The sequence below is a fragment of the Garra rufa genome, chromosome 1 (genome assembly GCF_049309525.1).
Source record: "Garra rufa chromosome 1, GarRuf1.0, whole genome shotgun sequence".
Lineage (NCBI taxonomy): Eukaryota > Metazoa > Chordata > Actinopteri > Cypriniformes > Cyprinidae > Garra > Garra rufa.
Genome location: NC_133361.1, coordinates 74,908,000 through 74,934,121, shown reverse-complemented (window position 1 = coordinate 74,934,121; position 26,122 = coordinate 74,908,000). Strand labels below are relative to the sequence as shown.

General features: G+C 36.0%; 1 protein-coding gene and 1 long non-coding RNA gene across 2 annotated transcripts in view; both read right to left on the bottom strand.

Annotated features, from left to right (window-relative positions):
* The window catches only part of LOC141342629 (NACHT, LRR and PYD domains-containing protein 3-like), a 32,089-nt gene extending 7,950 nt beyond the window's left edge, over positions 1-24,139 (bottom strand). Inside the window, exons 1-6 of the mRNA XM_073847127.1 lie at positions 23,881-24,139; positions 18,497-20,270; positions 16,249-16,419; positions 15,969-16,139; positions 12,253-12,414; positions 9,466-9,512 (exon numbers count right to left, since the gene is read on the bottom strand). Of these exons, the coding sequence (XP_073703228.1) occupies positions 9,466-9,512; positions 12,253-12,414; positions 15,969-16,139; positions 16,249-16,419; positions 18,497-20,270; positions 23,881-24,139 (2,584 nt within the window). The remainder of the gene's footprint in view (positions 1-9,465; positions 9,513-12,252; positions 12,415-15,968; positions 16,140-16,248; positions 16,420-18,496; positions 20,271-23,880) is intronic.
* LOC141339345 (uncharacterized) overlaps positions 1-26,122 on the bottom strand; it is a 299,598-nt gene that overhangs the window by 203,029 nt on the left and 70,447 nt on the right. The gene's annotated exons all lie outside the window — the stretch shown is intronic.

Genomic DNA, 26,122 nt, shown 5'->3' with positions numbered 1-26,122 from the left:
AAATTGACATTCCAGTCCAAATCTGGCTCAAACTTTTTAAATCAATAATTGAACCAATTGTTCTATATGGCAGTGAAGTGTGGGGTCCATCTATAAAATTTGACTTTCCAAATTGGGAAAAACATCCAACTGAAACCCTTCATCTAGATTTTTGTAAGAGAACACTCAAAGTCCAAAGAAGAACACCAAACAATGGATGCAGGGCAGAATTAGGCCAATACCCTCTCCTTCTTAACATCCAAAAAAGAGCCCTGAAATTCTGGAAACACCTAAAGACAAGCGACCCCAGCACATACCATTATAAAGCCCTAAAACACCAAGAGCTGAACCCCATGAAGAGTCCCCTTCTCCAGTTGGTGCTGAGACTGACTGAGCTCACGCCTGCAGAGATCAGCCAGCCTCAGGACTCACACACACTCGCAACCATTCGGCCCACACAAATCATCAACACAGAAAAAGACAAGTATGTCACCTATTGGACAAACACAATCAAAAATCAACACAAATTAGAATGTTATTCGGCACTAAATCGAGAATACACCATGGCAAACTACCTGAGCACAGTGACTAATGTGAAACACAGGAAAACATTGACAATGTACAGACTCAGCGAGCACAGTCTAGCCATAGAGACGGGCCGGCGCAGACAGATATGGCTGTCCCGTGAAGAGAGAATCTGCTCCCACTGCAGCCTGGGAGAAATAGAAACTGAGATACACTTTCTCAAAAAATGCCCCAAATACCAAACTATCAGAAACCAGTATTATCCCAAAATAAACAAAATATTTCCACAATTTAATAATTACACCACAATTGAAAAACTCCCCTTCATTCTCGGCGAAAAATCTGAATGTGCAAATATAGCTGCAAGATTTATAGCTGCCTGCCATCTCCTTAGGCACAACCACAGCCAAGAAAACAATATGCAATGAATATATGGCTAACCAACCAATACACCTAACTGTAGATATGTTGATTTCAGTTTCTCAGTTTATAAGTTAAATAACTAAATTTGTTACACAATTATTACCTTCTAATATAATATAACCTTCTTATCTTTTTTCTTTCTTGTTCTAACGTCCATCCTTTAATTTTACTTCTTCAAATGTTATTTAAATCAACTCAATTGTTCCAAATTACCATATGTTGTATATGTTCTCTATTCTTATGTATGCTTTGGCAATGCAAAATGTGCTTTTGTCATGCCAATAAAGCTGTTTGAATTGAATTGAATTGAATTGAGAACGCGCTTGCAGAGCGCTTTTCATTTAGACGCCCAGGACTGAGAGATAATACTACAAAGTGCTCGTGAATTTTTACTTATTTATTTATTTGCATTTCTGCTTTAATATCCGTTTTATTTATTGGTGTACTTGACGGTTCTTTTCTGAGAAATGGGACATTATTAGACTTTAGAGTCTAATAAGTAGAAAAAAAAAACAATGATCAGTTCTTATTCAGGACGGCCATATTATATGCACAACTCATATGAAACCTTTTTACTGCAGCATTTTTGAGATGACCCATGACCCACGTCCCTTATTTTTGGGTATTAAAAGTGGTAACCCTAGTTGCCCCCATAGACGTATATATATATATATATATATATATATATATATATACACGTGTCTATATGTAAGGAATAATTGACGACGGGCCGTAGAATTCTTAGAAAATAATGCACACCCGAGGTGGTGATGCGGTCACGACGCGAAGCGGAGTGGCCGTTACACCTCGGGTGTGCATTATTTTCGTAGAATTCTACGGCCCGAAGTCAATTATTCCGCTTATACTACTGTTACCACACCTCAAGACATCGATCAAGTGATATATTTCAAGACATTCGTCCGGTTTTTATCCTTAAAACGCTATTGTGAGTAGGATTAATTTCTTACGCAGCTCATTCAACAGCTTCGTTGCTAGTTCCAAAACGTCATTTTAGAACTAGTAACGACGCTTGGGCTGTTAATAGCAAAATAATGCCGTTAATAATGAAGTTTAGACAGACCGAAAGACAAGCAGACAGACGGAAAGAGTGAGGGAGAGAAAAACTAAGTGTATGACTTTACCTCTCTCATGTCTGTGTCTCTCAAGGGTGACTGGCAGCGTCGTCTCTACTAACAGTTAAACTTTAAGTTCATTTTCTTCAAGACCACGCCGTTGTTACCTCACGTGTGAGAGCTGTCATGTCGTTTTTAAGTTGTTAATCGTCAGAGCAGCGCTAACAACATTAGCGCGAATGCTAACGCAAGTGCAAACTGTAACGTTATGTGTGTGCGTCTGTGAGGTGAGTGAGAGAGGGCGAGAGAAATAGTTTGTGCTTTCCGTACATAATAAAACGTAATATATTGTGGAAAAAAACATGGAAATAATCTGTCGTTTTTATCCTGATGTTTACTGTATTTATTAGTTTGGCCAGTGTCATTGTGGGTTTTAGTTATTTTGCTATTTTGGGCTGTAAGGACCTTTGAAATAACTGAAATCGTATGGCGAAGTGATATAGACATGCACTGCGGTCTAAAGCTACCTGGAACTACGTTCGCCGTGCGTATCCCTGAATATAATGCACACCTCTAGAACGTTCGTCAGCCAATCAGATTCAAGCATTCAACGGCCCTGTAGTATAAATATATATATATATATATATATAGACACGTGTATATATTTAAGCAATAAGGTACGAGAGGCCGTGCTGTATCATGAATAAATCACGGCTGAAGGGCGTTGTTGTTGAAGCGGAGTGTCTGCAACCCCTTCAGCCGTGATTTATTCATGATACAGCACAGCCTCAAGTACCTTATTGCTTTTATAAAATGGTTACCACACAATAAAAATATTAAAATCAAAAATATATATTAATTTATATATATTAAGTTGTACGTTTTCATAAAGTAAAATCATTAACTGCCTTCCGCTGTGAAAAGTAGTCCCTAACTGCTGCAGCTGTGTTTACGTTGCTAAGGGTGGTTGCTAAGGGGGTTCAATGATACACAAAACCGTTGAGTGAAGCGGTCATAGCAGTGCCCTATCATGAATACCACACAGCTGCTGACCAATCAGAATTGAGGAATGGAACTAACCGTTTTATAATTTAAATTAAATTACACTCCCAGTGTTATGGACATCGTCATCTTTGATATCGTCACTGTGGTCTCCTTAACACTGCTGTGTTCTTATTTTCATAGTCAATGTAATCCAGTAAGTGAACGGATAGTTTCAGCCGTTATATAACATTAAAATACCATCTTATGCTTGGTGTTTCCTTTTTAATTTTAAGAAAGCTTGAAGTGCAGTTCATTATTTGTCAATGTGTGTTTTATTTATAACATGATATAGGTCAATAACATGCTAACCAAAATACCAAAATGTCTCACGATGGCAAATCTTCTATTGGTTTTAGTTCAATAAACCAGTAGTTATAATCAAGAAGTTGCTTACATTTTAAACACAATAATATTTAGTGTTTTGTTCTTTCATCAAAGAGTTAAAGCACATTCTCCAAGCAGCTCTCAGCGGTGTTTTACTACTAAATGTTTCAGCGTTTTGAGCGAATCAGTTGAAATAACGCAATAACTCACTCATTAAGTGACTCACCTACTGGTAGTTTGCTAGTATGTCTAAAAATATGAACCCCCAACATTTCTTATTTGTATATTCATAAATGTATTTAAAACATTCATCTCATCAACATCATTTATTGCAGTGTAAGTATTTAATCTAATTGGTAACAGACCAATAGAATTTATCGATAAATGAATCATTTAAGATGAAAGATGATGCATACGTTTCAAACGTTTCAATAATAGGCCTTTATAGAGGTAAATATAGAAATGAAGATTTAAGAATGTAAAAGCTGATGAAACACTGATGAAAATATTGCTTCAGAATAGATTGTTTACACCAAAAATCTGAATGATGTGGTATTTTAAAGGGATATTTTGTGGAATATTATCGGCTAATATGAAAAGTTCACTGAATATTGTAGTAATATAATTTTCTACAGCGATGACATGTTTTCTTATTAGATTAAACGTATTAAATATTACATATAGGTGTGTGATGTGTGGTGTTTTTCCATTAGAGGTCTTAAATTTCAAAAATACTGGTCTGACACAGCCATAGTACGCTGTGTGGAGATCCAGCAGGAGGAGGAGTACAGGGATCTGGTTGATGACTTCTTTCTCTCCATCTCTATCTTTTACTCTGACACTGGGTGCACCTAGAAACTCTTATATTTCTATTAGACTTACTTCTCTCACATTTGACTAGCTTTGAATTTGACTGACATCTTTAATTCGACTTTGACCTGTTACTGCCCACAAAGAGGGATGCACCAAACGTTTAGCAATAGAGGTCGACCGATATATCGGGCCGATATTTGCTATTTTTTTATATATAAAACTATGTTCACGTCCAGATGTCAGTAAACGTTATTTTTTTCAGCATGGATCTGGCTTAAAAGCAGGAGTGATTAAGTCTATATAAGTGTGCAGCGATGTGAAGATCAGCTGTTAAAATGAACCATCCATCCATTCATCATATCATCATGCAAAACTAAGAATTAGAATAATTGTAAGAGGACGATCGTGTGCGGTTTGATGAATCAGAGAATCAGGTGCGGGTGGGTGGCAGGCAGATTACACTATTGCCTGATTTTGCTTTATTTCGTCGTCAAAAGTAAGATTTTGCTCTTTCTTGTCATCAAAAGTATTCTGAAACAAGTCACAACTGAGCCGCTGTGCAAAGACTCATGTTATGGCAATATCTGGATCATGGCTGACTCCTGTTATATCAGATTCATTTCTTGCGATTGAAAACTATTCATTATATCGCAAAGACAGGACTGATAGAACTGGTTGCTCTTTATGTAAATAAAAAATATGCACATTCTATAGTAAAACTATCAACAGTATCAGAGTCACTTCAATTGGTTATTCATTTTACAAATCAATTTTCAGTTACTATTATTGTCACATACAAGCCTCCAAATGTCAGTCCAACTGCATATTTATTGCAGTTTTCGGACTTAATGAAATCGGTTCAAACTAATGAGCTTGTTATTCTTGGCGACATCAATTTAAACTGGATTGATAACTCATCTAAACTTCTGAAAACAACGGCCATAAAATATGGTCTCCATCAATTAATTAAAGATCCCACCAGATTTGGAAAAACACAAAGTTCTATTTTGGACCTTATTTTCACTAATCAACCAAGTATGGCGTTTCAGGAGTAATAAACACAGCAGTTTCAGATCATTCACTCATATATGACATTAGGAAATGTTTTAAACAGCCAAAATGTCAATACTTAACAAATATACAACTACCTGTAAAATACTTAAGCAATAAGTTGTTAGTCACGACGCGAAGCGGAGCAACTCCTTCAGCCGTGATTTATTCACTATACAGCACGGCCTCAAGTACCTTATTGCTTTTATAAAACGGTTACCACACAATAAAAATATTAATATCAAAAATATGTATTCATTTATATATATATATATATATATATATATATATATATATTAAGTTGTACGTTTTCATAAAGTAAAATCATTAACTGCCTTCCGCTGTGAAAAGTAGTCCCTAACTGCTGCAGCTGTGTTTACGTTGCTAAGGGTGGTTGCTAAGGAGGTTCAATGATACACAAAACCGTTGAGTGAAGCGGCCATAGCAGTGCCCTATCATGAATACCACACAGCTGCTGACCAATCAGAATTGAGGAATGGAACTAACCGTTTTATAAATACTAGACAGAATACAGTACCTTGGGTAAGTCCTGATATTTTACAGCTCCTAAAAAAGAAGGCCTCTTCCTTGAAAGCATACAGATTATTAAAAACATCTGAAGCTAAGCTTACTTTCATACAGTTTAGAAATAAGTGTAATTTTGAATTATACAAAGCAAAACAGTCTTATTATGAAAATCAAATTAGCCGAACAGTTTCCAACCCAAGAACATTATGGCCAACATTGAAATCAATAACTGGTGAAAATAAAATTAAAAATAATTATAATTTACAAATATCTATAAATGGTATTCTTCTTACTGATCATGATAAAATTGCTAATTCTTTTAATGAGTGTTTTATTGCATCTGTACAAGAATTATCCTCTAGATTTACTATTCCTCTGTCTCTCACATCAGTACCAACATTATCTCAGCAATTCTCTTTTTCTGAAATCGTACACAATGAAATAACTAATATTTTGTGTTCTCTGAATGCTTCTCATGCTTGTGATATAAATAATTTAAACATGACTTTTCTTAAAACTCATGCCAGTACTCTTATACCACTATTTCATCATTTAGTTAATTTGTGTATTAGACAATCAGTATTTCCTGCCATGTGGAAAACGGCCCAGATCACCCCGATGTTTAAATCTGATGATCCAATTAATATTTCCAACTACCGTCCAATTGCAATTCTCCCAACCATTTCCAAGTTGCTTGAAAAAATATTATATAATCAACTAATTAACCACCTTGAAAATAATAGCCTGCTCAGTGATTGCCAGCATGGCTTTCGACCCTTGCGGTCAACTATGTCGGCTTTGCTGCTTCTCACTGAGCAAATACGTACATCTCTAAACAAGGGTCAGATTACTGGAGTTGAATACACAGATCTTCAGAAAGCTTTGGAAACAGTCAATCATTAAATTCTGTTAAACAGACTTCTTTCTTTTCATTTGTCATCTTCCGCAATAGAAATGTTTACATCGTATTTAAGTGGCAGATGTCAGATTGTAAGAATCGGCACAGTAACATCACAGCCACGAGTGTGTTCTATGAGTTCCTGAGTTCCACAGGGCAGTATTTTAGCTCCTTTACTTTTCCTTATGTATATTAATGATCTTCCTTGTGCTCTGAATTTTTCTAGTTCTTTGCTATATGCTGATGACACTGTTATTTTTCTTTCTGGTTCTAATATCGACACAATTAATTACAAACTTAACACAGATCTGCAGCATTTACATAACTGGCTGCAAGATAATCATTTAACACTTAATGTCAAGAAAACACAATGCATGTATTTTTATTCATCTAGGAGACAGTTATCCATTTCCAATTCTATTACTGTTTCTAATCAAACGCTTTCAATTGTATCAGCATATAAGTATTTGGGAGTCTATCTTGACTCACATCTTACTTATCAAGAACATGTTCAAACCCTAACCAGAAAATGAAAATCAGTTTTATACTGAGCCAGGCCCGATTGTCCTTAATCTTTTCCTGTTTTAAAAAATAAATAAATAAAATAAAATAAATAAATCTCCATTTAAACACAGCGGTGTTTCGTTTATGAATGAACGTGCGTTTTTAAACGAATCTAGTGAAATGATTCAATTTCCCATTCATAAAGTCAGTCATTTGCTTTATTCAGGAATGAATCAGCTGTTCGAACGAATCAAATGAATGATATGATTCAGTAATTAAGTGTCTTGCCGCCATCTGCTGGCAGGTCCTCTCAGTTATATAAATCATTTAAAAATTCTGTATTCAAATTTTTTTTTAAAACATTAAAGTTTCAGATTAATCTCAAACTTTTAATCTCAATCTCTTAAATTTTTATGTAAATGATTAACAGTTTTTATTCCATGGAATGTCTGGATACTGGATTCTGATTGGCTGGCAGGTGTGCAGTAAAACCGTTTAATGCACAGGTAGTTCCAAGTCAGTTTAATCACCGTTCTATATTAATGCGCTGCTTTAATTGATGCACGCAAACACACAGAGAGAGAGAGAGAGAGAGAGAGAGAGAGAGAGAGAGAGAGAGAGAGAGAGAGAGAGATACACATACATAAACTTCTTGTCAGCGTTTGCCTGCGATTAAAATATCCTAGATACTAGATCGCTACATTATATTCCTCAGCAACGGGGTGGTAAAACTGCTGTTTTTGAATGAATCATTGTTTGTAGAGAGAGACGCACAGCCGTCTTTTTTATCCATTCAGTCAAATTTTGCGCTGCAAATATCAATCCTAGTTTTAATTAGTCTATAACCATGGAATAAGCGGGATAATCAACGGCTTGCCGTGCGGTAAAGGATTTAAAATGCACTTCGCGGAGGGCGGTCGGAAAACCGTTGATTATCCCTTACTTATATTATCTGTTTTATATATTTAATACGGTCACACGTTATATTAGGTGGCCTTAATGATTATGTACTTAAAGAACAATGTACTTAATGTGGTCATATTGCATTGCAAAACACTTTTGCTTCTATTAAGGTGGGATATGGGTAAGGTTAGGGGCAGGTTTGGTGGTATGGATAGGTTTGAGGGTGGGTTAGGATGTAAGGGTTGGTTCAACAGTGGTAAATACAGAAATTAATTACTAATGTAATTACATATAGGTTTTTAAAAATATATAAATACAATGTAAAAACATGTACACAATAAGTACACTGTACCAAATTATTAAATTAAATGTAAGTACATAGTTGTTAAGGTCACCTAATGTGAAGTGGATACTTGGTCAGTTCGATTTGTTTGGTTAACTTTGGTTAAATCTTTTATTATAATACTGTGCAGTGCACAAAATCAAGATCCGAAAGATGGTTCATTGTGTTCATTGTTCTTGATGTTAAGTTTAGAAATGATGGGCATCCACTTATTATTAGTGTGACATTTTAGCATGCAAATAAAGGGAAGAACTTCAAGATATCGGCCCTAAAAATCGGCCAAAAACATCGGCAGCACATATCGGCTGACCCTGACCTCTAACCTCATTACCTCATTACCTATCGTCATTACAACAAATGTAATAAGATCATTCTTGCTGAAATTGCTCAACTGCAATACACAATCTATTCTCTGCTCTAGTTTTACTCGTCCATGTCTCAGTCTGCCGCTGTCTAAACATCGATTATGAAACTGGTTCCACATGTGTATCACACTAATGTACATACTATATTTCCTACAGCAAATCAAAAAAGGTATTAATAACTATGAAGGCACTATAAAGTATGCCTATAGAAATAAATGATGCTATTTTGATGCCATTTAATGACTTTTAAGTCCCAGTCACATCATGCACCATTACTGTCTGATCAATTTAGTCACACAGCATCGTCTTTAATTTCATTCTCTCTGAAAATCCTGCATCAGACTGTGTCTTGTTTAAAACAAATATGTGATAAAATGAAGCGAACAAACGACCAGATTCTTACAGATGCGGTCAGAAACTTTATTAAAGATAAAGCAGCTCGTTTTAGCAGCTTGCCTTCAATATAAGCTGCTTTTAGACTCTGTGTTTTGAGAACGTTTCATTTCTTAAAAGTACAGTGACCTCTTATGTCAAAAGGTCAAGGAAATTTGATTTCTCAGCTCATATACCACCTGTTTTACTACTGGTTTGATCAGTCACTACAGTCCTTCTGAAGCAGAGTCAAAAGTGAGAGTGAGAGAGTGAGTGTGTGTGAGAGCGAGAGAGAGAGAGAGAGAGAGAGAGAGTACATACATTTGTGTAGTCCTGCTGTAATTCTGGATTCTCCTCCATGATCCACACTATAAAACACACACAGAGTCATATTATTATTAATTCAGTTATGATCTTGGCTTCCAATGATTATAAAAACAATATAATCAAGATAAAACAACATGTTAAACCATGAATTAAAAATTCTAGCAATATTCTAGAGCTTAGCAACATGCAAAAGGAAAATAAGCTGAAATGTTTTTCACAGAACCTTGCTAAAGCAGCATGTTACAATGGTGAGGGAAAAGCTGATCTCTGTATTGCGTGTTATCACAACCATACGGTCTTAAAAAACAAAACAAAAAAGAACATACAGCCCATGATCACAACAAACGATTGTTGGTCGTCTACATTGTCATCTGAGGAGATTAATAACACGTGTTTTTGTTTAACTCTGAAACATAAGATGTGGAGTTGTCTGTTTTTGCTATGAAACAAACTTTTGAGATAGTTCAGGAAATGAAGAAAGAACATTTATATTCTGCTTATTTGTTTATTCAAGTCAGTCCACCCAGGAGTTTGTGCACTATAACCCTGATAACTTAATCTACATGAGAAAGTAAAATGGCATGCATTGGCTAACTATGTCCATCTCATCATTGCATGAACATGAATTAACAAGCTGTAATGCTGCCTGATGATGTAATTATGATATTTGCTCAGGTGGATGCTGGGGTCTTATCTATCGGATTCAGTGGTGTCAAAAGTATTCACATTCATTACTCAAGTAGAAGTATAGATACTAAGATTTAAAAAGACTTTTGTAGAAGTTGAAGTATCAACTCAAGCTTTTTACTCAAGTAAAAGTATTAAAGTACTGGTTTCAAAACTACTTAAAGTAAAAAAGTAAAAGTAATGTAAGGAAAAAAATGCCATTGAGGACAAAAGCTTAGGCCGCTCCACAGGGGCATATTGTGCATTACCCCACCTCCCCAAAAAACATTTCTAAAGGCCATAGTGACTATGTTATATTAAAATGTTAATGTTGAAAAATTTGGAATGCACTAGGCTACCTGTTTTGGCTGCATATTTGCCCATTGAAAATAAATGCATTTTATTACAATGCAAATACATTAAAGAACCATAAATGTGTACTACTGAGCATTAACATGTGTTTCTTGGAGCGGAAGATATGATCATTAGTTGCTGCCTATAAGTATTGTTATCGCAACATTGTCAATCGCGTTGTCAATCGCAAACGTTTATTTATTCAAACGACTTTCTATCAAACTACCTACTATAGCTTCATTTGCAGAGGATGAAGAGAAAGCACCCGTTTGATAAATAAGCAAGTAGTAGAGAAATAAGAAGTAATCTTTTTTGAGTAATGACCCTAACACTGGCTATATCCTTGCTGGAGTGCAGGGCTGGACTGGGGTTAAAATTTGGCCATGGACAAATCCAGCCCTTCCAGCCCACAAGTTCCCCAGTGAGTTTTGTTGGATTATAGGCAAGCCACGCAGAGCCGACGCTCCCTGATCCGCCATGGCCTCCTGCTCTGCCTGCAATGCCAACGCTTCCTGCTGTGCCTGCTCCGCCATGGCTTCCACTGTTTCACTGACTGCCATTGCTTCACGGCCCAGGTCCTCCTTTATTCCACTGTCTGCCATTGCTCCACGGTCCAGGCCCACCTCTGTTCCATGATCCAGGTCTGCCACTGTTCCATGGCTCAGGGCCTCCACTGTTCCACTGTCTGCCATTGCTTCACGGCCCAGGTCCTCCTTTATTCCACTGTCTGCCATTGCTCCACGGTCCAGGCCCACCTCTGTTCCATGATCCAGGTCTGCCACTGTTCCATGGCTCAGGGCCTCCACTGTTCCACTGTCTGCCATTGCTCCACGGTCCAGGCCCACCTCTGCTCCATGATCCAGGTCTGCCACTGTTCCATGGCTCAGGGCCTCCACTATTCCACTGTCTGCCATTGCTCCACGGTCCAGGCCCACCTCTGCTCCATGATCCAGGTCTGTAATGCCAGGCCAGCAGAGGGAGCCCTTGCTCTACACAGACTGTTACTGCTCCCTCTGCTTCTTTGGTTATTTCCTGTTTGGCAGCCATATAAGGCCATGCCAAACAGGACATCGCAAATTATTGTTTTGCTGTTGCAGACTCTACCAAGCGGTTTTCCCTATTGCCATTGCCATGTTCTGTTTTGTTTTGTTCCATAGTTATAGTCATAGTTATGGTCTTGTCTGGTTTCATTGTTTTATTGCATGTTACTATGGACTGCCCACTTGGATTTTGACCCTCGCCTGTATTATTGGATTACTTTTTTGGAGAACCCTGTTTGTTCCTGTTTGCTGGTGTTTAACCCTGTCTGTTTTGACAACGATCTGTTTAATAAAGTTTGCGTTTGGATCTTCAACGCTGTCGTCAAGTCCCTGTTACATCACTAAAAACGGACACAGTCATCACGTTTTCAAGCTATTTCATGTTTCATTTTGACATGACACAAATCAGTGGGAGAGTTGTTTACCTTTTTTTCAAAATTTAAAAAATAAGTAAGAAGTAGTTTGATTGTGTGTTGTCATTTAACTAAATGAAATCAACATAGTTGCTTCTTATTTATTTTATGCGTGTTATATGCATTTAATGAGAGAGGACAGTGGAGATCAATGTATCTTACACTGAAACTATCTAAGTTATTTTTGTTTATTTGGCTCAGACTAGTGCTCTTTAAATCTGTTATATTGTTGTGTCCTCTAGAAACCCTTAGACTTCTATGTATATAGAGACACTGAAATCTAAAAAAAACGTTGCTGCTCAACATACTTGAGTTTGTCCAGATTCTTGCATTTTTCAGAGAGCAGCCTCTTTCCTGAATCTCCTGGGTGGTTGTAGCTCAGATCCAGCTCTCTCAGGTGTGAGGGGTTTGAACTCAGAACTGAAGACAAACAATCACAGCCTTCCTTTGTCACCATACAGCCAGACAACCTACAGACACACACAGAAACAGGTCCACGTTACATTAGTTTGGCTGTCAGACATCACTAAGACACAGTCATTTCAGCTGTTATTTTCTGTAGTTTCAGTCACAAAAGTAGAATAATCAGAAACAGTTATATTCCATTAAAGTACAAATGTACTTAGGAACAAGCACAATGTATTTTAACTAGACACCCAGGGTTGACTTCCTGGGGTCAGTGATGGCGCTGGGAGAATCACTTGCATTTTTTCCTGATTAGCTAATTTTTTATTGTATATTTAAGTGCAATTTATTATTTGAATTACTTTTATTTGTGTATGCTCAGCAAATCAACAAATCACTGTGCTTTTGTAAAATAATGAAAATAAACAGGGTGCGCTTTCAGCCGTCTCAGTCTCTGCAAATATGTTTTTGAAACGTGGCAACAAAATTAAAAATCTCAGACATTCTCAAAAGTCTCAAAAATATCTCTGTTATGACACTAGGAGTCACTCTTGGGAGCCCAAACACCTCTAATATCTTGAGAAAAGGCCAATGAAATGGGGTGTGCAGATTTTGCATAGTCAAGTCAAGTCACCTTTATTTATATAGCGCTTGTAACAATACAGATTGTGTCAAAGCAACTGCACAGTATTTAAACACAACAAGTGTGTAAGTAACGCATTATTGAAGATAATCAATTTTCAGTTAAAGGCAGTTCATCAATGAATTTAGTGATATCATCGTCAGTTCAGTTCAAAGAGTATACGATATCGCTGGAAAGTGTCCCCAACTAAGCAAGCCAGAGGCGACAGCGGCAAGGAACCAAAACTCCACAGGTGACAGAAATTGAGAAAAAACCTTGGGAGAAACCAGGCTCAGTCGGTGGACCAGTTCTCCTCTGGCCAGACGAAACCAGCAGTTTGTACCAATGTCCGATTGTAGAGATAGATAAGCTATACATGTGGCAAGCAGTGCAGACAACAATTGTAGGAGAAGAAGCCATTACTCACCGTGATTGTGGAAAGATTCCAACTTACCAACTGATGTTGTTCGAATTCCTGAAAAAAACGTAACGGAACTGGCTAAAGGAGTCCTAACGATATTAAACACGAGAGAAAAAAACGTGAATGGAACGCAGATGACAAGCTAACCGGCTAACGCAATGCTAAAGATAGTAAATAAGAGTTTAAAAGCATGAATGGAGTGCGAGTGGAAAGTTAACTGGCTAATGGAATGTTAACGTGTTGCACTCGTGTCGTGATTATAAAATAATGCGAACGATCAAATTAGTCAGATTAGTTTGATGGATAAGATCAGAAATCAAGTTAAGCTATATCTATCAATTTAAAATGGCAGAATTAACAATAAGATAGAGAATCCAACAGAAAACCGAAGCTGCAAGGAGCAACAAACACAGACCACTCTGCAGCAAGGCAAGGCAAACAGGAAGCAGGGAAAACGCACTGGCCGCATAGGCTCATTCCTCGAAGGCAACCGTAGGAACTAACTGCACTTTGAAAGGATTGGGACACGTAGTACACGTCTTTCCGGTCTATTGCCACCAACCTCTTGTTGTTAACACACCCAGCAAATGTGTAGTGTTTTAAACGGCAGCTTGAACAGGACCCGATTCAAAACGTTTATTTTTTTAGGTTTTTTTTAGTTTTTCAAAACACTGGCTCTATCGCACCCTTCAAAAGAAGAGTTACAACTTTCCACCCAAGGACGGCAGCACTCTTGCCCTGAACAGAAGTAGTAGAATGCCACTGGGCTCAGCTGGTGACTCGCAAACTAATTGCATAGCCGAGTGGATGGCTCTTGAAAAACCTACAAGAGGGATTAACCAATCCTTTAGACTCTCTGTCAGCAAACTCAAGCACAAGGGACAGTAAGATGAAGAGAGGAAGCAGATTGAAGAGAACGAGAAGGAGTATGGATGTGGAGAAGATCAGATAGGTACAAAGGAGCCAGATTATGAATAGCTTTAAAAGTTAGCAAGAGAATCTTGAAGTCAATCTGAAGCTTAACATTAAGCCAGTGTAGCTGCTGCAAAACACGGGTGATGTGGTGAGAGGAGGGGATTCTGGCAATAATGTGGGCTGCTGAGTTTGTGATATATGATTTCATACAACAGTTAAGTAAATAAGAAGTTTATATTGTGTTATATTTTAAACATTATATTATGTGTTTTTGCTTTATTTTGCAGAGAACATATTACCTTTAGTTTAGCATATTACTTTTAGTTCCTTTTTTAAAGTATCATTTCATTTAAAAAACAAAATAATTCGCATGTCGTGCGTGTTGTGAAAACAAGTGTTATGTCTGTGAACTGTCACAGTCGTAAATTTTGGAGTTGTATTCTAACAAACACAGAAAATCTCTTATCTGTAAACTGTCGCGGCCGTAGATTTTGGAATCTAATTCTGACAAAAAACATAATTACATACAATAGTTTTAAATTACGCACAAGTAAATTAAAATTACACACAAATGTTTTGCAGTCCGCCATGACACTGAAAAAAAAAAAAAAACAGACCCGGCTAGAACACGCGGAGTGATACAAAATTGTAAAAGGACGTTCCTGTAGAGATACCAGTAGAATATCTCACGTAACTACTCAACTTTACATAGATTCATTTTTAGGCAGCAGATTAGGCAATTAAGAGCGAATGCTGACATATCAAAATAAAAATACTGTTTGCAAATAGTTCAGATGCATTACAAATTTACATTCACAGTAAAATTACAATACTAATATGGATGTCTGTCTTAATATTTTATTATCTAAATGTAATAGCTTCTTGTTCTTGTTACTTCAATAGATTCATAGCAATTCTCATTACAGATTTGGAAATATGTTTGGTGCATTTTATATTTTCAAATGTTTATCCATGTTGATTTAAACTCATTAAACTTGTATTAAAAGGAGTTTGTGTGAAGTTTTTCCATTTTCCAGTGATATCGTATACTATTTGAACTGAACTGACGATGATATCACTGAATTCATTGATGAACTGCCTTTAACTGCCTTTAACTGAAAATTGATTATCTACAATAATCGTTACTTACACACTATTGTTCTGTTTAAATACTGTGCAGTTGCTTTGACACAATCTGTATTGTTACAAGCTCTATATAAATAAAGGTGACTTGACTTGATTTGATTTGAAGTAGCATTTACTTCAAACTGAGTCTCTCTGAGACATCATTTTCTTGGGTGTTAATGAATTCAGTGTCATGCTTCACTCTCAAACAAAATGTGGTTGCATGTTGTTAATTATTTTATGGAAAACAGTTTACCTCAGTATCTCCAGCTTAGAGTTTCTCTTCAGTCCATCAGAAAGCAGTTTCACTCCATGATCCTTCAGGTCATTGTTACTCAGGTCCAGCTCTTTCAGACCAGAGTTTGAGGATCGTAAAACTAATGACAAACTCTCACAGGACTGGGCAGTGAGATTACATATGGAAAGTCTGAATGAGTAAAAACAGTAATTGCACACAATATAAGTCTTGGCAATGTGATTTTTATGATTAATTTAATGGTGAAAAAAAAAATCAATGAAAGCGTTTGAACTCAAACCTCAGTGTCTCCAACTTAGAGTTTCTCTTCAGTCCATCAGAAAGCAGCATCACTCCTATATCCTTCAGGTCATTGTTACTCAGGTCCAGCTCTTTCAGACCAGAGTTTGAGGATTGTAAAACTGATGACAAACTCTCACAGCACTGGGCAGTGAGATTACATATGGAAAGTCTGAATGAGTAAAAACAGTAATTAAACACAAAATAAGTCTTGGCAATGTGATTTTTATGATTAATTTAATGTTGGGGGAAAAAATAAATTAAAGCGTTTGAACTCAAACCTCAGTATCTCCAGCTTACAGTTTCTCTTTAGTCCATCAGAAAGCAGTTTCACTCCTGTATCTTTCAGGTCATTGTTACTCAGGTCCAGCTCTCTCAGGACAGAGTTTGAGGATTGTAGAGCTGATGACAAACTCTCACAGGACTGAGCTGTAATTTTACAGCCATATAGCCTGAGTGGAAAACAAAACAAACGGCCATATTAATGTGTTCATCTGGTTTGTATTCCGGCCTTTATATTTGGCCTAAGTACAGCATAATCAACATTTTCTTTCAGGAAAACCACATGATGAAAGTAGTTCCAGGCAGATCTTTACTGCATTAAATGACCGTATCACTTCACCAAATTATTTCAATTATTTTAAAAGACTTTAGCTAGAAAATGACTTCATCAATAAAGCAAGGGGACAATAACAAACTATTTTCCTGTAGTAAAGCTGCTTTGACACAATATTGTATAAAGTGCTATAAAGTTGACAACTTGACTTGATAAAACAACAGATACATTTTTGCAACAAAATGGCATTTTATGATGTATGGAAAGCACATACTCTATTTTTCCCCACTTTTCTCCCCTTACAGACGCAAACATTGGAAACATACACATGATAATATTGTTAACGCTACTCTAATTATATTATCAGTAAAAAAAGTTTAGAAATTAATCTTACTCACAATAACACAACTGGATGAATGCCTTGAAATATCTCATCTGATCAATGTCTTGATGTGTGGTTACTGTAGTGTAAGCGGAATAATTGACTGTGGGCAAAGTCATTTATTCAATTATTAATAATGCACAACTGTAAATCGCGTCATCACCACCTCAGGTGTGCAGTATTTTTCTAATAATTTAAAGCAGCCCAGAGTCAATTATTCCTTAATTAACTCATGTGTATAATTTATGTTGTGATTTGTTTATTTTTCAGTGTGACAGTGTGTATGAATGTGTATATATTGTCAGAATTGTTTTTGTATTCCTCCTTTATTATTTTGGATCGATATTTACTAATCTTAAAATATGCTAAAGCATTTAATAAAACCAACTGAAAATTTAAATTGCTTCGATGTGTTCCAATTCATATTACTAATATTTTACAGTTTCAGTGATTTTGCAAACAATAATTAAAATTTTACTAAATAAAGAATAATTTGAAAGTATTCTTTCAATCAATTTTCATTAAATACATGAATATTACTTTGAATATCTCTTATCAGGGTCGGTGCCAGAGACACAAACTTTTTTTATTTTTAATATATTTGTGTGTGTGTGTGTGTGTGTGTGTGTGTATATATATATATATATATATATATATATATATATATATACACACACACACTGGTCCTTCTCAAAAAATTAGCATACTGTGATAAAGTTCATTATTTTCTGTAATGTACTGATAAACATTAGACTTTCATATATTTTAGATTCATTACAACAGAGCCGATTCGAACCCTCACTCTTCAAGTTACAAGTCTAACTCTCTAACCATTAGGCCATTAAGTTTGAAACATATTAAAATTCTTTCTAAACGCTCTTCTAGTAACACTTTACAATAACAAGACAAGACAAATACATGACAAGTATATGCTGCTGAGTTTGGTTCATTTTTGTGTGGCGAGGTGTTCTGCAAACAAGTTCATGGAAAGGAAACCGCGATGACAGAAATACAAGTAAAATGTACTGCAGTGTCAAATACAGGTTTTCCAGAATGCGTGGAAACAGAGATGGATTTCACATTAGGTTTTTTTGAGTAGACATTCCCTGCCTTGTTCCCTTGGAAAAACATCACTGATACATTTATTCTAAAATATAAATGGGAAAATTGGCTATCTGTAATTGTGAATTGGCAATTCATCCACATATTGTAACCTAGTGATTTAGTGAATGTCAAACCTCAGTATGTTCAGCTGACAGTGTGAACTCTTCAGTCCATCATAAATCAGCTTCACTCCTGAATCCTGCAGGTGATTGCTGCCCAGGTCGAGCTCAGTCAGATGGGAGTCTGATGATTGAAGAGCTGAAGATACAGTTTCACAGCATGTTTCACCAAGACCACAGCCGTCAAATCTGAAAGGACAGAAGGTTTGATTGATTTTGATTATTTTCTGATGTTCAGTGTTTTTGCAACATATTTTATACTTCACTATCAGGACAAGAAGATATTTTAAATAATATTTCAACATTTAATTGTTTAACGATGTAGAATAAAATATTTGATCAAACAGCAGTCAGTAAAAATTACTCACAGGGCTTTTTTGCAGCTTCTCACAGCTGGAACGAGTCTCTTGTGATTTTTTTGTGATGATGTGAATCTCTTTGGGTTGAACTCATCCAGCACCTTCTCTGACATCAGCAGTATGTAGGTCAGCACTGTGCACATTGAAGATGAGAGTTTTCTTCCTGGATGTGCATCTGAACTGATGTAACTCTGGATTTCCTCATATAATGAATGATCCTTTAGCTCAAGCAAGCAGTAGAATAGGTTGACTGAAGCTTCATCTGAGATATTCTTGTTTTGCACTTGTTTAATGTGTTGAGTTGTTTGTCTGATGCTCTCTGTGGTGTCTTCAGTGTCTGTGATCAGACCCTTGAGCAGGTTTTGACTAGATTCTAGTGTAATGCCCATCAGAAACCGCAGGAACAGGTCCAGATGTCCTCTCTCACTATCCATGGCTTTATCAACAGCCTTTTTTAGTAGCTCCTGCAGTGTAATATTTTCTTCTGGTTTATCAAAGAAAAACTGAAGCTCCTGCATGTTCTTGTTCAGGTAACAGATGAACACATGCACTGCAGCGAGGAACTCTTGAACACTCAGATGCACAAAGGAAAAGACCTTCTTCTCATGAAGTCCTTTTTCTTTCTTAAAGATCTCAGCGATCATTCCTGTCAACTCAGTGTCTTTGCTCACATCAATATCACATTCTTTCAGATCTTCCTCATAGAACACAATGTTTCCCTTCTTCAGTTGTTCAAACGCCAACTTGGCTAACTTTAAAATCATTATTTTATTTGAGTCTAAATTCCTTGCATATTCTCTTTCTTCTTGTTTATCATACTTCTGGTTCTTTATGTTCATCTGTATTAGCAGGAAGTGGATGTACATTTCAGTGAGTGTGGTGCTGATGTTCTCTTCACTGTCCTTGAGAATATCCTGAAGTACTGTAGCTGTGATCCAGCAGAACACAGGAATGTGGCACATGATGTAGAGACTACGGTTTGTCTTAATGTGTTTGACGATTCTGTCAGCCAGAGTCTGATCTGTGATTCTCTTTCTGAAGTACTGTTCCTTATGTTTGTCAGTGAATCCTCGCACCTCAGTGAACAAACCTACATACTGAGACGGGATCTGATTGGCTGTTGCTGGTCGTGATGTCACCCAGACCAGAGCTGATGGAAGTAGTTTCCCTTTGACCAGACTTGTGAACAGCACATCTACAGATGATCTTTCCTCAACATCATTCAATGTTTCGCTGTTAAAATTCAAAGACAGGCGACTCTCATCAAGTCCATCAAATATGAAGACAAATTTACATTCCTCATATAACTTAGATTTTTCCAGACCCTTCAATTCAGTATAAAATCTCAGCAGAAACTCATGAAGACTGAACTCTCTGTCTTTAATGCAGTTAATCTCTCGGAATGGAAGCAGGAACACACAGTGTATATCCTGATTGGCTTCTCCTTCAGCCCAGTCCAGGATGAACTTGTGCACAGAGATAGTTTTTCCAATGCCAGCGACTCCCTTGGTCAGCACAATCTTTTTCTTATTTTTTCCCTTTAATAATGTAAATATATCATTGCATTCGATTGGTTTGCCCTGTGTTTGTTTGTTCTTGTGGAAAGCATCATCAATCTTCAGAATCTCACGTTCCTGATTAACCTCCTTCATATCTCCCTCTGTGATGAAGAGCTCTGTGTAAATATCCTGGAGATGTGCTTCCTTTTCTTTCTTGCCCTCAAAAATACATTCTGCTTTCTCCTTCATGTTGGATTTGTGAGTTTCCAAGAATTTTTTCAAATCTGCTGTTACAAAAGATAATAAAGTTAATAAAACATTGGGAAAAATCAAAAACAGATTCTTTCCTTTTTTATAAACATGATAAGGCTTTAACATCATTGTGATCTCTTCAGTATTTCTTCAACATACTGTAATTTAACTACTTTTAAAAGTAACTCCACAGACTTTAAGCACACAAAGATGCAGCACGTCTAATACTTGAATGGGGAAAAGTGCAATGCACAATTTGGTGGAATAGTCCTGCTTCTGAATAAAAGAGCCAGTTGTTAATTGGTAAAGTCATTGTGTCACTGCAGCTGCACTTATCAACTTCGGTTGCTATAGAAACAGTCAGCTTCCTGACCCAGCTAGGAATGTTTAATGTTCTGGGAATGTTTTCAGCTGAAAGTTTTATTTTAGTTCCCAGAATGTTCTGTTAAAAGGTAGGATAACTTTCTCTAAAACATTCTACAAATGTTTATTGATAGCATTATTAGAACATTATTCTCCAACATTCTAATAAATCCAAAAAATGTGGACTTACATTGCTCAGATGTCAAATTTTGGTTGAAAGCAAAAACCCAACCTTTGTTTGATGTCAAGCTCCAACATCATTAAATAACTCCAAAAACAGCATTACCAGCTTCACTTGTTATAAACTGGAATGACTTTATTTCTGTCTTATATTTACAGATTAATAGAGGTTTAGATGTTGATGTCTGTTTGAGAATAATAGTTTGGTTTGATTTCAACATCATGGGGAGAAGCGTTTGGTTGAGTTGAGCATTTTGATTCTAGACTTTGTTAAAAATATTATCATGTAATGATCAGTGATCTAATCAGATAATCTGTATTTCTATCTATAATTTTTTAAACACACTGTTCACAAATCACTTCAAACCTCTGATAGCTTTCACACACAGACATCAAGAATCGGTGTATGAATCTCAACAATGGTGACATGCTTCATGCTGCAGTGCATTCTGGGAGCTTGAGTTTTGTAAGATGTACCCAGAATACATTGCAGAATGAAGCAAGTCACCAATGTTTAGACTCATACACTGATTCTTGATGTTTGTTACAAAGAAGTGTTTTTACAGAAACACTGAACTGCTATAACAAATAAAGTGCAGCACCACAGATTAGACTAGATGACAACAGATAATCAGAACGCTACATGCTGATAGTTTAATCATTAGCAAGCAAACCAAATCATCTGTTCACATTTTCTCTTACTGTTTTAGCCATAACAAACATCCAAAGACACTTATCAACATAATGGTGAGAATAAACCAAACTATTACTTTCAAACAGACATCAACATCTAAACCTCTGTTCACCTCAGTAAAAAACTTGTGTAAATGTATGACAGAAATAAAGTCAATCTGGTTTATAATAAGTAAAGCTGGTATTGCAGTTCACATCCAATGTCCAATAGGAAGATTCCCACTTAAATCTTTATTAAAATGTTAGTGGATAATGTTCTAATAAATAAATCATGAAACATTTGTATAATGTTTTGAGAATGTTATTCTACCTTTCAGGAGAATACTCCTAAATAAATGGGAACTAACATAAGACTTGCTGCTGAAAACATTACCGGAACATTCTTAGAACAAAACCATTCCTAGCTGGACAGATGCTCTCAGGACTGTGTTTGTGAAATGACCGGTATAGCCTCAAAAATAAGCTTTTTTAATGCTATCTGAGCATAAGAAATTACTAATTATAAGACAGTTGTCAGATGTAATTGTCTATTAAATTTAGTCATAAGCCTAGAGAACAGTTTTTGGAGAATGTGATGTTTGCTCATTCAGAGACACAGAAGCTGCACTTTCATGACTGAAACAGCTGAACGAGAGGCATTTAAAAGAAGGTCACCAATTGAAATGACTTGATTTAAAGAGAATTGGTAATACAGTCACAACTGTGACTTATGCAGTAAAAAAAATGGTGAAAAAAAAACATAGTTTTGAATACGACTGATAAGACTGCACCTTGTTCTTCTGTGTTTTTCTCTGCTGTCTCTGAGCTTTTTTGTGGCTCTGTGCGGAGAGAGAGAAAAGACAGAAGTAAAAAATGTGTGACAAAATACACAGATACACAAATGAAAATACTGTAGTATGTCTGCGTAAGAACAATATGACCATAAATGAACTGTGAGATTCATCTCCCTGTTATTATTCTCCTTCAGTCACCATAGAAGTAATGTCACACAGCCTCCTGTGTATTTTTATGAGAAGTTATTTTTCAAGTGCTGCATTATTGCTTTTCTTGGTTCAAGGTTATATTCCATATTTGATATTTCCAAAATAATATGGGTTTTGTTTACTATAATCAGGCAAAACAATAACAAAATAATACAATGAATAGGAGAAGTTGCTAAACGTCTGCTAATTCAACATGCTGTGTTTGTCTTGTGCTGTTTCTCTTTTCTTCAGTGAATCTGCTTGTTAACAGCAGGTGTTCATCAGCGTCTGAATTCATTTGTGTTCGTTCTCTCTGTCAGGTGGACTATATTAGTAAACTCATGTAGGGCACTGATTCTTCAGACATGGGACAAAACATGTCCAGCAATTAACCTATCCTGTCTTTCAATCGCTTGTATTGTAAATTTAATAAACATAAAAAAAAATTAAAAAAAAAAAAAAACAAGAAAATTGTTCCTTTTTTTCGTTTTGTATTTAAAAAACAAACAAAACAGGAATTATGCTCGATATATAATATATAGCCCTGTGTGTGTGTGTACCCTAACCCAGCGTGGTGACATCCTTTTATATATATATATATATATATATATATATATATATATATATATATATATATATATATATATGTAAAAAAGTGTGGGTTGGACCTGCTTAGATTAACTTTTGCCTGTGTGATTGTAATAATGTCTTGATGAACCTGAGCCCTCGTCCACACTAATATGTGTCAGGATTATGTTATTTTCTGTCCTGTTCTGTTTTCCTTGTGTTTTCTCCCCCTCTGTTTCTAGTTTATTTGGTTTAGTCCTTGTTCCCCCCTTTTGGTTTTGTATTAGTTGGTTCTGTCTTGCCCATATTTGTATTTCCCCCTTGTTATCTCCTTTGTAGCCTCACCCCTGTCTCTGTGTATTTAAAGTTTGTGTCTGCTCACTCCCATTGTTTGTCGATTATAGTTACTTCAGTTTCCCTGTATGTTCCTGGATTTCTGTTGGTTTAGTTTAATAAAGTGTTTTCATTTATTATATTTTGTTCTTTGACATCACTGCCTGCTCAGACGTGACAATATGTTTTTGTTTGAAAACACATTTTTCTCTCCATTTTGGTCTTCCATCCACATTGAGATAATAGTCAGAAATGTTTTTTCAGCAGTAAATCAGAATGATTTCTAAAGGACCAACAGTAAAGAACCATTCATTAAAGTTAATAAAAAAAGAATGTATTTTATCTCTGTATTGCATTATTATTTTCTCATGTTACTAAGTGTTACTAGTGTTAAAAATGTCCCTGTGCATAATGAGCTGGAGGGTTTATGGTGTGGAGGGCCACTCTGTGCCAGAAAGTCCAGGGCCGTTTTTTAGCCCTAGTCCACCACTGCACACAACACAAATGGACAATCACATTACAGTCACAGTAAAATAAACATTACCTTGCTTGTGTTTGTTCTCCAGCTGTTCAGCCAGATCGTTCTGGTTAATCTTCTTCAGGATGCCAACCATGACATTCACAGCTTCCTCTGCTCCAAAACAGTCCACCATCTTATCCACTGTTTTCAATCTATCTGCATTCTCCATTTCAGACTTTGATATCCGCTCATGATCTTTCTCTAAGTGCCACTGAAACTCCTTCAGATCATCTTTTGCTATTTTCTTCAGTGAGTCCAACAGCAGATCTTTAACATATGCCATCGTCCTTCACCGATTCACAGCTGCAGGACAACAAGAAGATCAAGAAGTAATTTCACTCTTAACATGAGGATATAAGTGCTCAAATGTTACTTGGATGATGAAGCTGTGAGCAGAGACAAATTAATGAAAATAACATATTGAGCAATTGTTTTGAGCTTTGTCAGCAAAACAAAAATAAAAAAAAATCTTATGTCATGTCAGTTTCATATGAACTAGTATTTACCAACCATGAATGATGATGCAGATGTTTTTTTTTTTTTCCTTGGACAGAATTTCTAAAACTTTTCAATTCTGCATTTTTATAGGATTCTGAAAGGGAGGCGTTTTCTTCAGAACTTAAACTTGTAAAACTAGAGCAATTTTAGAAAACGAATGAAGAATAGTTTTCAACTGAATTCAACACAGGTGAGAGTAAACCCACGTGGAGAATTTACATGGAATTTACATTTACATGGACTTGAGTAATCTAATTATTCACCTTGTTCTGAATAAGACAATATTCTGATTAAGGTGTTCACATGAGTTGCGTTTAGAATATTCCTCTCATCTTCCTGTTTTACATGTCATTATGTCCACACTTGATTAATTGTGTGATTGATTTACCACCACCTGTCAGTTTTAGTTTTCTTATTGTTTTAATAAAACGATAATCTATATCAATGAAAAGAACATTAAATGGGGTAATTCATCTTTCATTCTGCAAAAGACAGTCGTACAAGTTTGAAACATGAGGCCATTATAGACTTATATTAAAGTTTAATAAGTTCTATGTTGAATTAAATCTAAGTTCTTTCTAAAGCTACTTTTTGTAACGCCTTTTTGATGCTTATCTCATTCAACACAATAATGACTATTCATTTCCTTTATTTGCAATAAGTATTATACATATCAGAAATTTTGTGTACTTTGTGTAAAAAGAACCCATTGTTATTTGCACTTAGTGTAAATAGAAAAGCAATAAAAAAGTTGCATGTCCATAATAAGTACAAATTATTCAAACTATAGATTTAGGCTTTAAAATAATGTACAGCTTTTGCAACTGTGTTATTTCTTGTTTCTTTTAAAGTATATAGGTTGTGACCTATTTCTATCTTAAAATAAGTAAAATAATTTTTTTGTTGTTTGTTTAACAGAATGATAGTCCTCTGTGTGATTTTGGAAATGATTTGGCCGCCCGCCTGGGACAAATTTAGAAAATCCTAAAGGATTCCTATGATCCTAGGCTAAAATCTGTAGTCTTTGATCGTTTAACATGTTCACCGACAGATGATTAATGGATGTTGCGATCAAATTTTACCAGTATCAGATGATTTGGTGCACAGTCCTGCAGTGTGACATCTCCTACGACGAACAACGTGTTGTTGTTTTACAAAACTAAAGTGTTGTCGTTTTTCAAGACAAGCCATGTTCAGAAATAATGCTAGAGGTTTCTGCTATCCACATAATTTCCAGCGCTCCCGTCCTGCGCTCAAGAAATTCCTTTGCTTTGATAAACTCTATTTGCGGAGCTGTTTTCAGGCCGTTTGCCGTCGTTTGTATACTTTTCATGATAGCCACATTTCAGCCCCGAATGTTTATAAGTTGAACATGTAAAACTACGGACAAGTTATCTTGCGCGCACCCGTTTTTAACACGTCTTGACTGTGGTACAGTCTGACATTAATAACCACTGAGATCCCACAGTCTGACATGATCAGCAAGTTCATACAAGTACAATCCTAAAGGACTTTTTGCAGTGTGTGCCCGGCTTTAAGGGGGCCTGCAGGATTTCTACCGAAGATACGCACAGGTTTTGTTTATTTAATTAATTCATTTATTTTGGAGGAAAAATACTATAATATATAAAAAAATAAAACAAGAATTTCGAACTTCATTCAGTGTTTAAATTGTAATTAAATAATGGCTCATTTGCATATTTAAACCTAACATTTAAAAAAAACTTGTAATACAATTTTTTTATCAATGTAATCAATTAACTGGCTA